This window comes from Colias croceus, chromosome Z, assembly GCF_905220415.1.
Source record: "Colias croceus chromosome Z, ilColCroc2.1".
In the NCBI taxonomy this organism is placed as follows: domain Eukaryota; kingdom Metazoa; phylum Arthropoda; class Insecta; order Lepidoptera; family Pieridae; genus Colias; species Colias croceus.
Window position 1 is genome coordinate 17,172,127 of NC_059568.1, and position 15,172 is coordinate 17,187,298.

At 36.0% G+C, this 15,172-nt stretch overlaps 1 protein-coding gene across 1 annotated transcript; it reads right to left on the minus strand.

Annotated features, from left to right (window-relative positions):
- Window positions 1–8,330: 8,330 nt before the first annotated feature.
- On the minus strand, window positions 8,331–12,563 carry LOC123705586 (proton-coupled amino acid transporter-like protein CG1139). The gene is made up of 7 exons (XM_045654440.1): window positions 12,512–12,563; window positions 12,057–12,133; window positions 10,017–10,073; window positions 9,754–9,904; window positions 9,474–9,680; window positions 8,450–8,459; window positions 8,331–8,347 (listed from the first exon to the last, which is right to left on the minus strand). Exons 2-7 carry the CDS (start codon window positions 12,119–12,121, stop codon window positions 8,331–8,333), a joined length of 507 nt encoding a protein of 168 aa, XP_045510396.1. The 5' UTR covers window positions 12,122–12,133; window positions 12,512–12,563.
- Window positions 12,564–15,172: the final 2,609 nt, after the last annotated feature.

Consider the following 15,172-nt stretch of genomic DNA (forward strand, 5'->3'; position numbering starts at 1 on the left):
TTTTGTACATGAGTTTGTTGATAAATTGCCAAAAACGTCATTCAGAAGCATTGTTGGATGAGACAATTATTATTTATGCTAAATAAAATAAGTATCTGAACCAATTATTAAAAAGCGATACTCCCTGATTATGGGTAGCCACCATAATAAAATTGTAGCAACTCTCACTTTGTCAATATGGCATGTGTGTCAAAAAAATTGCGTCGCTTCGAATATTTAAGTTAATATTGTTGCTTATTTAATGAATATTTTCCGAATATAAAGAATGCATTGTATTGTGCAAAATTGCAGAAGCGTTTGGACACCGAATTCTGGCATAGAATTTCACAGGCAAGTGTATATTTACGTTATTTACAATATTCCTCAATACTCCTGCATTTACCTGTTTAGAATCATTTCAATGGCAAAAATTGTCTAATTTAGCATCATTTTAGTAAGCAGTCATGTTAAATTTGTTATTTCCCCAATACTTTATCATTTTTCAACAAGTTTTCAATAAACAAATTTAACAAGTAAGGTAACCATGATGACGAGTTTTTATGGATAGCGAGGAGAATATATTGTAATAACAATATTATGATGAAAATTTAGAACACCATTTTAAAGATTGTTACTAGTAATGAAACAACACACGACATCGGTATTGCACTCACATGTAGTTATAAGATTGTTCGTTTTTACATTGAAATTTATACTTTTTTAACTTACCTTATATTTTTTTGTTTTACGTATTTCAGCTTTCCAAAAAGTAAAATAAAAAGAAATATATGTGCCCATCAAGGTTACTGAGGATTACGACCCAGAAAAAAATACCTTTTGAAAAATAAACTTTGTAAAGTTAGCTGAAATTTGTGCAAGGCCGCTAAACAGTTTTTCTTTGATGATTTTTGCTTGAAATTGACCAGTGGAAGCAACGCGTTTCAAAAGAAGATCTGAGTAGCTTACAATTTGGTAAACAGCATCTGATGCAAATCACAACTTTCCTCTATTTACAAAGGATGTTAATGCTATATATCGCTTCATATCCAAGCTTTGTAGCCAAAAGTTGTTTAAAACTATCATTCTATACCAATTAAAATTGTATGTACCTATAAAGTATGACCATAATATTATAATATAAATACTGTTAAAAATATACCTTTGTCGTTATTATTTATAGACCATGATTTTTAGTTTTTTCTATTTTGAAAAATCCTGAATTTACAAACCAGCGTGGTCACTCAACAGAAAGAGACAAAAAACATGACTGACGTCATTCTAGATCATATTTTCTTGTTACAAGTTATTGGTCATAGTGCAATCTCCAGTGTATTAGATACTAGCTGTGCCCGCGACTTCGTCCGCGTGGAATAGTGACTGCATAGTAGTTACTAATTATTGAGTAAACACGTACTACCATAAATAATTAAAAGAACTGATAGTAAAATTTATTACCGAACTGAGCTAAAAAATAAAGAAAAAAAATGCCTAATTAATTTTCTATGTATTTCTTTTAAATTATGTCATATTATTTTTAAGCACCAGGGGGGAGGCGAGCAAATTTCTTCCTTCCTTGTATGGATGTTATTAACAATGTATCGTGCAGCAACTGATCAGCTTAATCGATACTCAGTTTTTATCAAATCCAGCACCAAATCCAAATCAGATCTTTCCTGTCTCACGCCTGTTTCACTCTCAGTAACTAAACCGTTTAGACCGTGCAATAAAAATTAAATAAAAAAAAACCCAACGCAACGAAGAAAAGTGCATAGAAAAAGGATTAAATAATTTCACAAACTTCCCGACGATCTTTAAAAATAAATACCATTTTAAATATTTATAAAAAAAAACAAAGTCGTCGGGGCTGCCATGCCAACATTATCATAATATAATATCATTTAAACCTCTACAAATATTTTTTTTTATAATGATACTTAATTTTTAAGATCGTCGGGAAGATTGAAAAATGATTTATTCCTTTATCTTCGTTGCTTTGGGTTTTTATTTTTTATTTTTAAATTTTTAAACTTCGGTTTCTTATTTTCATGTAATATTTTCAAGTGAGCGAGACCGAACTATCAAATGTACCTCCATATTACATTCCTACATCATATTGATTTGGGCCGTAACCGTGCCCAAATTGTAATGGACCACAGTGGCAAAAGAAGTGGTATATTTAGGAAAAAAAATTCCAAGGGCCAGGCCTATGTGGCTTTGAGTAGAGTTCAAAATTTCCAGGGTGTGGCTATCCTCTCGCTCCCATATCTCCTCTTCTTTCACAGACTTTCAACCCTTTCCTTTCCACCCCTAGTAAATGGCAGAACCGATTTTGATGTAAACCATATCTAATTGTACCTACATGTACATTGTACACGTCATATCCTGTCGTTTGATGCTCCATTTGGTTTATTTATACCCACTGTCGCCCCTAAAGTGCCCTAAATGTAATAAACGGATGAACCGATTTAGATAAAATATGACTAATTGTAATTCACACTTTGCCCTTTCATATGCCCCGCTTGAGTATATTATTTGACCACATTCGATTATTGTTCATTTCCACTTTTACCGCTGTAATCTAATAAATGGATTAACCGAATTGGATAAAAATATAACTAACTGTACTTCACCCGTTATGCACTTTCATTTGATATATTTGACAATATTCGTTTTTTTCATTCCTACTTTTACCCATATATAGGTATAATAAATGGATGAACCGATTTTGATTAAATATGTCTAATTATACTTTACACGTCATGCCCTTTCATTTGATATGTCACTTGAGTATATTTGACAAAATTCATTTTTTTATTACCACTTTTATACCTATATCAAATAAATGGATGAACCGATTTTGATTAAATATGTCTAATTATACTTTACACGTCATGCCCTTTCATTTGATATGTCACTTGAGTATATTTGACAAAATTCATTTTTTTATTACCACTTTTATACCTATATCAAATAAATGGATGAACCGATTTTGATAGAATTTGACTTATTGTTACTTTCATTTGGTCGTTCACTTTCATTTCACTTTTACCCCTATATACCTAGATATAATAAATGGATGAACCTATTTTGATACACTTTATCTAAGAACCAGCGTCTGAAAATATGCTGCTTAACAAAAAAAACCGCGTCAAATTCGGATTACCTGTTAGCGAGCTACGGTAGCACAAACATATATTATACACATATAGTTGTCAAACACTCATCACCCATCTTTTTGCGTCGGGAGTTAAAAATATAATAGGACATAATTTAAAGGACATTTTATGTATAAAATTTACCTAGAAAAAAACATAATTCTAATTTGACCCCTTCCCCCCTACTACTTCAGCTTACCCCACTCCCCCCCACCCTTGGGAACTTTCGATATGATCACCTGGACATTTATAGGAATAACTGTAACAGATAACTTATATCGTACACTGTACAGTGTACAATAAATAGAATGCCTTAGCAAATGTTCGCCGTGAATACTTAAATGGTCATAACTTTTTTGTTTACGAACCGATTGACATGAAATAAACACTAAATGTTAAATGAAGATTACTCCAATATATTAGTGAAAACCGCATCTAAATCGGATAAGCCGTTTCTGAGATTAGCGTGCACGAACATACAGACAAACAGACAAACAGACAAAAATTTTTTTAACTACAGTTTTGGGTTTGGGATCGATTTAGTAATAACACCTGCTAATTTTTTTTTCCATATTTTCATTGTACAGACACCGCTTTTCTAGAATTTTATTATATGTATTGATGATGATGATAAGCTTCTTGGTAATTGCTAATGTTCGACAATATGGGTATTGCTGTGGGTTGGCTTTGGGCACAGCTGTGGGGTATTGTGATTTGCTTGGTGTCTTGCATCTTTGTGTCTTTGGTTATAGTCAAATCTGTGGTCAAATCAGTATAAGTACATAGAATTTGTAAATGTTATGTATAAATTAAAAAATAAATATGTCTTATATCAAAGTTAATCATGTGAAAATATCATAAAAATTCAAATCAGGTTTGTCAATTTCATTTATAGAAACAATTTCAGTTTGATTGAGTGCCCATAACTTAATCTAAGGCCCATAATTATCGGCCCATAACTATGAATTTAAAAAAGAGAATCAGCTCCATTGGAAAAAAAATACTTAAGTATAAAAAGCATAATAAAAAGCTATAGACTTCTCAATGAAAATGACATGCAGAGCGTAGCGACTTGTTATATTTATCTGTGTAATTTGTAGGACAGTGTCAAACATACTTCACAATGTGTCTCGCTGTTATGAAAAGTCCTGTAGCACGATACACGTTCGAAGTGTACGATGTAAATGAAGCGTTCGGTGTCGGGCGGCGCAGAAACAAGAAGGCAGCATGTTCGTGTACGAGTTCATGGCCGGCATCGTGGACACCATCACGGGAGGTGCGAGCGCGGCGCGCCGGCTCCGTCCGCCGCCGCGCCGCGCTCCCTCACGCTCGCTCTGCTTTCAGGTGACGACGAGGAGGCCTACGACCCGCACCAGCACCGGAAAGTGGAGAAGCCCACCTCGTGAGCCCTTTTGTGTTATTTGATGCTCTTTCGGCCCGTGGCGTTCGCTTCCGCTCGAATCGAACAATCGTGGCAAAGAAATCTGTTGACTTTCACTGTGTACGTCGACAGCGCAGCGCAAAAAATAAAAAATAAAACGGCTATGTGCGAGCCAGCCTCGTGTACCGAGGCCGAGGGCTCCGAACAAACCTATTTTTTAGCAATATTTCCTTTATCCGTACTATAAGACATTGTTTTAACCAAATTTCAAGACTCTGTATTCACTGGTATTACCTTGTTGGTTTTGCTTTTGATACCCTTGCAAGTTGCAATTAGTTGCGAGTTTCAGAATAAGCGGCTTAAATATTATTAGACCGGACTCTCAGTGGAGTTTCGTTTGCAAAAATAGCGGACCTAAATCTGACTTCTGATATATTATATTGTATAGATCCCAGACATCCTATAGACAGATGTTGCCAACCAGTTTTGTGGTCCCCCTCCCCCCACCTCGGTAATTAAATATGGCATACAAAGAAAAAAATAAAAATTTCCAAAACATGCCGTGTGTGGTATCACTTGAAAAAGCTTATTGAGTAGATCACGAATATATAGCATACTATAACATTTCTTACACTTTCTCTAAGATTTTTTAGAAAATTTACGAAAATGCTCCATTTTTGAGTTAACTTTAAACCACTATAGATTGAAAACTCATGAATATATTTTTTAAATTATTATTTTAAATAATTAACAATAGTCCATTGTTTACGATTCAATAGTTCGTACAGTGAAATAGTTGCATGGGAGAGTGGGGGGAGAATTCAAAGATGGCGAGTATATTTTCAAGTTTATGCCAGAAATAAAGGCCTAATACAAAAATATCGGTGTCAGGGCTTAGAATAATTATCTCTGCACTGTCGTTGTGTTTGACAGAATGAAAAATATGGCAGAACATTCTTGAATCAGCCTCTGTGTGATTAGATTTCAAATCGATAACTTCAGTGAAAGTTGTGCCTTGCAATTTAAAACATTTTGTGGGGTCATCAAATCCACCACATACATATAGCTCACTTATATAATATTACGAACTATTGAATCGTAAACAATAGACTATTGTTAATTATTTAAAATAATAATTTAAAAAATATATTCATGAGTTTTCAATCTATAGTGGTTTAAAGTTAACTCAAAAATGGAGCATTTTCGTAAATTTTCTAAAAAATCTTAGAGAAAGTGTAAGAAATATTATAGTATGCTATATATTCGTGATCTACTCAATAAGTTCTTTCATTTGATACCACACACGACCTGTTTTGGAAATTTTTATTTTTTTCTTTGTATGCCATATTTAATTACCGGGGTGGGGGGAGGCGGACCACAAAACTGGTTGGCAACATCTGTCTATAGGATGTCTGGGATCTATACAATATATTATATCAGAAGTCAGATTTAGGTCCGCTATTTTTGCAAACGAACATCTCCTTGGAGCCTGCTCTATATAATAATGTAATTGCTATTTCTTCTAATTGCGTTGACTGCGTTGACATAGAAGTTTCATTTTATTACAGCTTAAAGAATAAAGGTGTTAATGCTTAAAGGTGGTGAGTTTTTGATGGGAATATCAATTTAACCCTTAGCTGGTATCGCTAAACTTGGCCAACTTAACTGGTATCGGGGGTAAAAAAGACCCCATGAGAAAATTAAAAAAAAAAAAAATGTTATAAAAACAGGTTTTTTACTTTTTAATACTCTTTTATTAATTAAGTAATTCTTAAAGTAAGCATTTAACGACAATATAGTGCTCTACAATGTAATTAACCATACTAAATTTTCAAATCAAATTATATCTTATTTTTAGTTTGATTTTAGTGAAGTTCACTTTGAGATCCATAAATTCTACAAAAACTAAAAATTAACATAAAAAATATTCTAACTATAGTTTTCTTATATAGTCTCATTAATAAAAAAATAAACTTTGATCAAAAAACATAGAAACCAAAAAAAATGACAACTTATATGTACCAGTAACAAATTCTTAGTAAAATTTCTAACATTTAGAGCATATGATCGCTGTTCACCAGAGGTATGACTAGCTGCTTCTTCTTTATCATCATCTCCTTCGCTGGTACTATCAGAACTTGAAGTTGAGGAGTCAGCTTCTAATACACTCTCTTCAGAACAAGTAGCTATCTCTGCTTCCCATAATCACTTATTTGTTCATCATCACTTACAGAAGCAGCTGGTCTGTTGAAGGCTTCCGGTTCATTTTATTCTTTTTCGTCATCTAATAATTCAGCTATTTGATCGTCAGTCAAAAAACTCTCCATAATGATCGTTTATAACTCAAAAATAAAGAAAATAATTTTAGAATAAATTCAGACAAACTTACACAAATGGTATCGGGGGTGATTTTTGACCCCAGCAGTGTACGTACCTCGGCCCCTTGTAACAGAAAAGTAACACTTGTATGTCGTCCGTCTCACGCCCGAGATGTTATGAGATTAGCTAGATGAACAAGAGTGTAAGTTATAACACTAAAAAGTTATGACCAAAATTTCGTTGCACTAAGGTGATTTTTGACCCCCGATACCAGCTAAGGGTTAATACATGTAAGTGTTCATAAGTAAAAAAGTTGTAAGTTTAAAATTTTTAATTTTATTTTTTTTTTCAAAAATCTAACTAAAAATTCATGTTTTTCGCCCTATATCAGTGTTATAAGAATGATGTTACCTTGTACCAAATTTTATGACTGTTTTCATGTTCATCTACACGGGAACCACCCTGTGGGTTTTGATTCTCTTGCGAATGTCGAAATATGCGAAAAATTTTAGCATTTACGGGTGTGCCGTGTGAGTGTGTGTGACGTTTGATTTTTTCACAGCATCAAGGGACCGTAGAGATCCTATATGGGTTCCGTTCTTTCCTTATGAGGTTCGGAACCCTAAAAATTAACGTTGCCATGTTAATTTAACAGGATTTACTTTAACTTAAAATCACTCTTGTCGCCGAAGTGACGGGATGGCCATCTGTCGGCAGGTACGCGGACACGATGATTCACCTGCTAAAGGGCAGCATCGGGGCCGGCGTGCTGGCCATGCCCAGCGCCGTGAGCCGCGTGGGTGTGTTCACGGCCATCGTGGGGATGTCGGTCATCGCCTCGTTTGCCGCTTACTGCATGCAGCTGCTCGTGAGACACGCATTTCGAGAGTTTTTGATGTTTATTTTTCCGAATGTTGGACGCGTCGCCGCAAGTAACCGTTTGGAACAGATCGCAGCGCAGTACAGGCTGTGCAAGAAGTGGCGGCGCGGCTACATCGCGTACCCCAAGTCCATGTGGCTGGCGCTGCAAGACGGGCCGCCGTGCCTGCGCTGGGCATCCGGCCTGCTCTACTACTTCGTAGACGTGGTGCTCATCCTGTGGCAGCTCGGAATCTGCTGCATCTACTGCGTCTTCGTGGCGGAAAATGTCAAACAGGTGCATGTGTATGCAACTAACTAAATATTGTACAGTACAGTATATTGTATTGTACAGTTTAATTTAGGTAATTTGTCCTTTCTTATAAAGCCTAGTCTAACCTACCTATTTTTTAAAATGCGATGTTCCATTTGATTTTTATGATATTTAAAAATGGGGAATAACAAAACGAGTGACTGAAAATAAAGTGAAAATAATACAAGACGTAATTTTGTCACTCAAACAATTAATATTAGGTCGCTCAAATATTATGAAGCTGCTCATTTTGTATTTTATATAACGCAAATTAATGTTTGTTAGTTGCTGATCTATTAATTTTTCATCGCTCGCAGTCAGTCGCTCACTTATGCCCGGTTCCTATAATTGAAAAACGATCCGTTTTAGTTACGAATAGTAGTATAATTAACCAAGCGTAAGCGAAAATCGTTCCTATAAAAAACGTCTCGTCAAGCAACTTACCGACAGCTTCCTACTGACGGATGGGAGGGTTACTATTAACGAACGGTAATCATAATGTATGGAGAAGACAGTTTATCGCCACAATATACAGATACATACAGTAAGGAAACTTCATACAAAATGTTCGAAATGGCTCCCCCCCCCATCAAGCGTGTTTACGAGGGTATTGAGGGGGATCGATAGCAGCGGGTGACACATCCACAGATTTTGACTAACAAAGATACATAGTATAGAAAAAAGTTTAAAGTGATGTCATTTCACATTAAATAAATATCGATTGTTTCAGTTTGTAGCCCTTTCAATAAATATATTTGTAAATACCTACCATATCTGACTACAAGTTAAAAAGAGACTATTTTTAATTTCTATAGATATGGCAGTATGAGTTTTAAATTATGTTGACATATTTTCTACCAAAATGATAGCTACAAATAGTACCTATTAGGAGTCCAGTCTGTTTAAAGATCGCATCTATTTTTTACGCAATCTAGAAGAGCACGAAAATATAAAAAAAGGAAACCTTAAAAAAATCTTGTTTAAATTTATGTGCATAATTACGTAAATATTAGGGAAGAAAAAGATAGATATTATAATTATTGTATTTTTATCGATACGTGGCGATAGGCGAAGATAGTGGGCGCGAAAGAGTATACCTATATTATAGAGAAGGAGTGGATTTTTTTGCGACCCTGGATTCTCACGAATTTCAATTGAGATTTCGACTTGATAAAGAATCTGTTGAACAAGTAATTCTTGAAATTTATCCAGACGTACGAATAAAAGGAGCCAGGTTAGTTTAAAGGAGGCATTTATATTATACCAATCACGTCTAACCTTATTACTTAATTTATGTTGTCATTTCAGGAATCATGGGATATCTCCATAACATCAATTACTGTTGTGTTTTACAAGTAACCCTGGAACACACAGGAACAGGTTTTTCTTTGACTGCGCGGGCGAAGCCGCGGGCGGAAACCTAGTAATATGTAAATTTAGTAAATATATACGTATGTATATCCAGTACCTTTTTACAACTGTTAGCCATAAAAACTATGTAGCAACAGCACACGCCTAGCTGGTAGGTGACCAAGAAGAAGTCGATGGCGGCGGGCGTAGGCTTGCCCAGCGGGCGCAGCGCGCGTGGGCCCTGCTCCAGTGCGATGCGCGCCGCCTCCGGGTACGGGACCATGGCCACGCGACGCATCTTGCACACGTCGTACTGCGCCCGGATCTGCGGAGGAAAGCGGAGGATTAGCGAGTCACGAACCTCCACGCGCCGCTGCGAGCGAGTGAGAAGCGCTTACCAAGACCTGCAGGCAGTGCGTGACGACTACGGCGACGATGACTGTGGCGACGACGCCGGTGGCGACGCCGGCTCGCGCGAACGCCTGCGGCATGGCGAGAATGCCCGTACCTAGCCCCAGCCGTAGGATGTGCACCAGGGACTCCAGGTCGCTGTGAGTGTAATCATTTTATATTATATTGTTAATATCGAGATATTAACAATAATGCTATAATAATGCAATTATATCCATCATTACCGTTATCATATTATCTGTAAACTTACGTTGTGGGGTTTTGCAGTTCTCGATGCAAGTGTGGATCGTAGTCATCTCGGTCATTTCTAAAATAAAGAAGTTTAGTTAGTTCCCTTGATTAAGTTTTAATCTAAAACCTATCTTTATTTATTCACAGCTGTGCAATGATTAGGACCTCGAAGTAAATACATTGATATAATTAATGATTATTCTGGACTAGCTAAGCTATACTTTATGCCCGGTTTCTGAAGTCATCAGTTAAACTTTTGTTTGATTCAATAAAGTTATCTTTAGGCTAAATGAAGTTTAACTCATCGTGCGTTTCTGATGCCCGGTTTCTGAGTACTTTTAACCGTGGTTTATCAGTTTATTGACGTTATTGACCCGATAACTTTTTGTTTAAATTACTGTTCTGTGACTTTAACAAATGCGTTTCTTGTTTTGACGTAAACATCAAATAGAGCTGCTATGGAACGATATCTTTTTGTCGTAAAATGGGAAATAACGAAGCAATAAACTAAAAACAAATACGTTGGAAGAGCGCCAAGTATGGAGGAAGGGGATATTTGAATTTGTGGTGTACATGTATAGTTTTCTCTTCTCTTTCTTCGTGTTATGGGTAAATCGTAAATGCGGTAAAACACGTAAAGAAATGCATTATCTATTTCTCTACGGAGCGCCAAAGAGTCCAGTTGGTTAGTATTAGATGAGTATAGTCAAAGAACCGTTTTGTTCGTTCGTATTCCATGTGCGGCATGACTCGTGTATAGTTATTATGGCATGGCATAACATTTTGGGCAACGGAAGTGAAATAGAAACAGCATTTAGGATTCAATAGCGGTTTATAAGAGCTATATTTATCTAGTTTTACTGAGAACCGACAGCTGCAGCACTGCAGTTTTTTTAATAGATAGAGTGATTAAAGAGGAAGGTTTTAGTAATTTATTAGGTTTTAGACAAAGCGGGAGAAGCCGCGGGCGGTAAGCTAGTTATGTATAGGTAGATTAAAGTATAGCAAAATCTTATATTAAAAGGATGCATAATATACTCAACATACTTTAGTATTAGCATCTCTCCATAATACACGGGTATCGCCGTAAGGATGATACCCGGTCCTTTGGAAGGCTTACGTGGGGACACAGGTCCAACACGCAGAGGCCCTTTAGAGAATTTAATGTGTTGTGGGACACCAGCCGCAGCCTGCCCATGGCTGCACTATAGAGATACAGCCCTGGGCAGTCCGCGGCCAATGTAGGACTATTGCAGGGTATGGAAATTTAATAATTGGGCTATGGATTGGGATGCTAAATGGGCTGGTATTGGGAACTATGGGAGACTATGGCACCTGCCTTTCTACTAAAAGAAAGTAAAAATATGTTGGCAGGTGGTGACTCGCCCTCTCACTGTATGGGCCCCCGAAATAAGTCGCTGCAATAGTGCGACAAGGGGGCAACATATTGTGAGCAGCTAAGGGTGGAGAGGCGTCCCTGGACTTTAAACTCCGATCACGCGCTCCCTGAGGGTCCAGCATCACGTGCCCACTCGCCACTTACGCTTCGCATCCTCCCTTCGAGCCAAAAGCTCTCGCGACTCCACTCTGGCCGGCCGGTTAAGGCAAGTCAGAGGTGGGGGTCCTGTCCTCGTCAGGCTTCACTCCGACCGGCCGGTGAAGGCAAGCCGGAGATGAAGACAGGGGCCTCCCCCGGGAGCACTCGGTTCCCGCGGGGTCGCTACTCCCCGACACCCCGCCACAAGGTGTCCTGCGGGTTGACTGATTGCACGGGTGGAATATCTATTGTCACATAGAAAATAGATATTCCAACCGTGGGCGATGGGGTCGTTACATCCCTACGCCCGTATTAGCATTATTATTAGTCTGTGGTATTAGCAATGCACAGTGCACTCGTGCGGTGACGGGAATCTCACTTAATATAAAATTATCCAAAAATGATTTATGTTTTCTAGTCCCTTGGTAACATAGGTAGCTGACGCTAGTTAATAATAACACACAATATAATATTATATACACTTGATTCCAAATCCAAGCGACTCAGTAGTCAGTCACTCACCGATGAGCTAGAGCAAACGCGGCCACGTCGCGCGCGCGCCGCTCGCTCCGGCCCTCTGCGGCCATCGACACTACCACCTGCACAATTCATTCTTTAGATACTTGTTTTGATTACCAATCAGACTTGAATTAAAGTCATTTTATAGTTAAAGTAGTTTGTTTTTATGTTATTTAACAAGTAAGTAGGTACCATCCCTTCTTAACCAGCGTATTTATTGAACTTTATTACAAGTAATAATTGTCTTAACATAACCAAAATTTAAGAAATGCTGTTAAGACGAAGATTTAAATAAAATTAATATTTCATATTGGAAATCTATTAAAACACCAAATGTTGAAGATAACCTTTTCTTCTTTACAGTGTTTTTATCAGTGAAATCCCCCTACATAATATTATTATGGATGATGGATGGATGGAAGTAATGATGTTTATAACCGATATAAGTATTTACTTACCAACCAAGTATATATCTTATTAATAAATTAATACTGCTTCTGTAAAGTATAGTAACCATTCTTTATAATATTTAAGTACTTGAAAAGGTACCTATGTATTTTTACCACAATTTTTACCATACAAAAGTGAAAAGTCACTGTCAAGTTTTAATTTTCCGCTAATCTGCGATCATGCAGCAACATGACAACAACACGACAACATTGACAACAACCAAGACAACAACCACAGACTGATTATGTCCAGCAAGCTTATGTCCACTCACTGATAAGTGGTGAGTAATTGCCAAGAAGCTTATATCTACTGGAGATTTCGGTATGAACATTGACGTGTAACAAGAAAATATTGCCCAGTTCATGTTTTTTATCACTTTCACACCTAACTTGGTATTGCCACTGTTAATACGAAGTTTTCCCAAGGCTACTATGTATGCTGTAATATTCTGTGCAAAAGGTTAGTTTTTGTACATGAGTTTGTTGATAAATTGCCAAAAACGTCATTCAGAAGCATTGTTGGATGAGACAATTATTATTTATGCTAAATAAAATAAGTATCTGAACCAATTATTAAAAAGCGATACTCCCTGATTATGGGTAGCCACCATAATAAAATTGTAGCAACTCTCACTTTGTCAATATGGCATGTGTGTCAAAAAAATTGCGTCGCTTCGAATATTTAAGTTAATATTGTTGCTTATTTAATGAATATTTTCCGAATATAAAGAATGCATTGTATTGTGCAAAATTGCAGAAGCGTTTGGACACCGAATTCTGGCATAGAATTTCACAGGCAAGTGTATATTTACGTTATTTACAATATTCCTCAATACTCCTGCATTTACCTGTTTAGAATCATTTCAATGGCAAAAATTGTCTAATTTAGCATCATTTTAGTAAGCAGTCATGTTAAATTTGTTATTTCCCCAATACTTTATCATTTTTCAACAAGTTTTCAATAAACAAATTTAACAAGTAAGGTAACCATGATGACGAGTTTTTATGGATAGCGAGGAGAATATATTGTAATAACAATATTATGATGAAAATTTAGAACACCATTTTAAAGATTGTTACTAGTAATGAAACAACACACGACATCGGTATTGCACTCACATGTAGTTATAAGATTGTTCGTTTTTACATTGAAATTTATACTTTTTTAACTTACCTTATATTTTTTTGTTTTACGTATTTCAGCTTTCCAAAAAGTAAAATAAAAAGAAATATATGTGCCCATCAAGGTTACTGAGGATTACGACCCAGAAAAAAATACCTTTTGAAAAATAAACTTTGTAAAGTTAGCTGAAATTTGTGCAAGGCCGCTAAACAGTTTTTCTTTGATGATTTTTGCTTGAAATTGACCAGTGGAAGCAACGCGTTTCAAAAGAAGATCTGAGTAGCTTACAATTTGGTAAACAGCATCTGATGCAAATCACAACTTTCCTCTATTTACAAAGGATGTTAATGCTATATATCGCTTCATATCCAAGCTTTGTAGCCAAAAGTTGTTTAAAACTATCATTCTATACCAATTAAAATTGTATGTACCTATAAAGTATGACCATAATATTATAATATAAATACTGTTAAAAATATACCTTTGTCGTTATTATTTATAGACCATGATTTTTAGTTTTTTCTATTTTGAAAAATCCTGAATTTACAAACCAGCGTGGTCACTCAACAGAAAGAGACAAAAAACATGACTGACGTCATTCTAGATCATATTTTCTTGTTACAAGTTATTGGTCATAGTGCAATCTCCAGTGTATTAGATACTAGCTGTGCCCGCGACTTCGTCCGCGTGGAATAGTGACTGCATAGTAGTTACTAATTATTGAGTAAACACGTACTACCATAAATAATTAAAAGAACTGATAGTAAAATTTATTACCGAACTGAGCTAAAAAATAAAGAAAAAAAATGCCTAATTAATTTTCTATGTATTTCTTTTAAATTATGTCATATTATTTTTAAGCACCAGGGGGGAGGCGAGCAAATTTCTTCCTTCCTTGTATGGATGTTATTAACAATGTATCGTGCAGCAACTGATCAGCTTAATCGATACTCAGTTTTTATCAAATCCAGCACCAAATCCAAATCAGATCTTTCCTGTCTCACGCCTGTTTCACTCTCAGTAACTAAACCGTTTAGACCGTGCAATAAAAATTAAATAAAAAAAAACCCAACGCAACGAAGAAAAGTGCATAGAAAAAGGATTAAATAATTTCACAAACTTCCCGACGATCTTTAAAAATAAATACCATTTTAAATATTTATAAAAAAAAACAAAGTCGTCGGGGCTGCCATGCCAACATTATCATAATATAATATCATTTAAACCTCTACAAATATTTTTTTTTATAATGATACTTAATTTTTAAGATCGTCGGGAAGATTGAAAAATGATTTATTCCTTTATCTTCGTTGCTTTGGGTTTTTATTTTTTATTTTTAAATTTTTAAACTTCGGTTTCTTATTTTCATGTAATATTTTCAAGTGAGCGAGACCGAACTATCAAATGTACCTCCATATTACATTCCTACATCATATTGATTTGGGCCGTAACCGTGCCCAAATTGTAATGGACCACAGTGGCAAAAGAAGTGGTATATTTAGGAAAAAAAATTCCAAGGGCCAGGCCTATGTGGCTTTGAGTAGAGT

Excerpts from the sequence above, each read along its gene's own strand:
- LOC123705586 (XM_045654440.1), bottom strand. The coding sequence starts at position 12,121 with ATGGCCGCAGAGGGCCGGAGCGAGCGGCGCGCGCGCGACGTGGCCGCG. Across the intron at positions 10,074-12,056 it reads GCGTTTGCTCTAGCTCATCG|AAATGACCGAGATGACTACG; the intron begins GTGAGTGACTGA and ends TCTTTATTTTAG. Across the intron at positions 9,681-9,753 it reads CGCACTGCCTGCAGGTCTTG|ATCCGGGCGCAGTACGACGT; the intron begins GTAAGCGCTTCT and ends TTTCCTCCGCAG.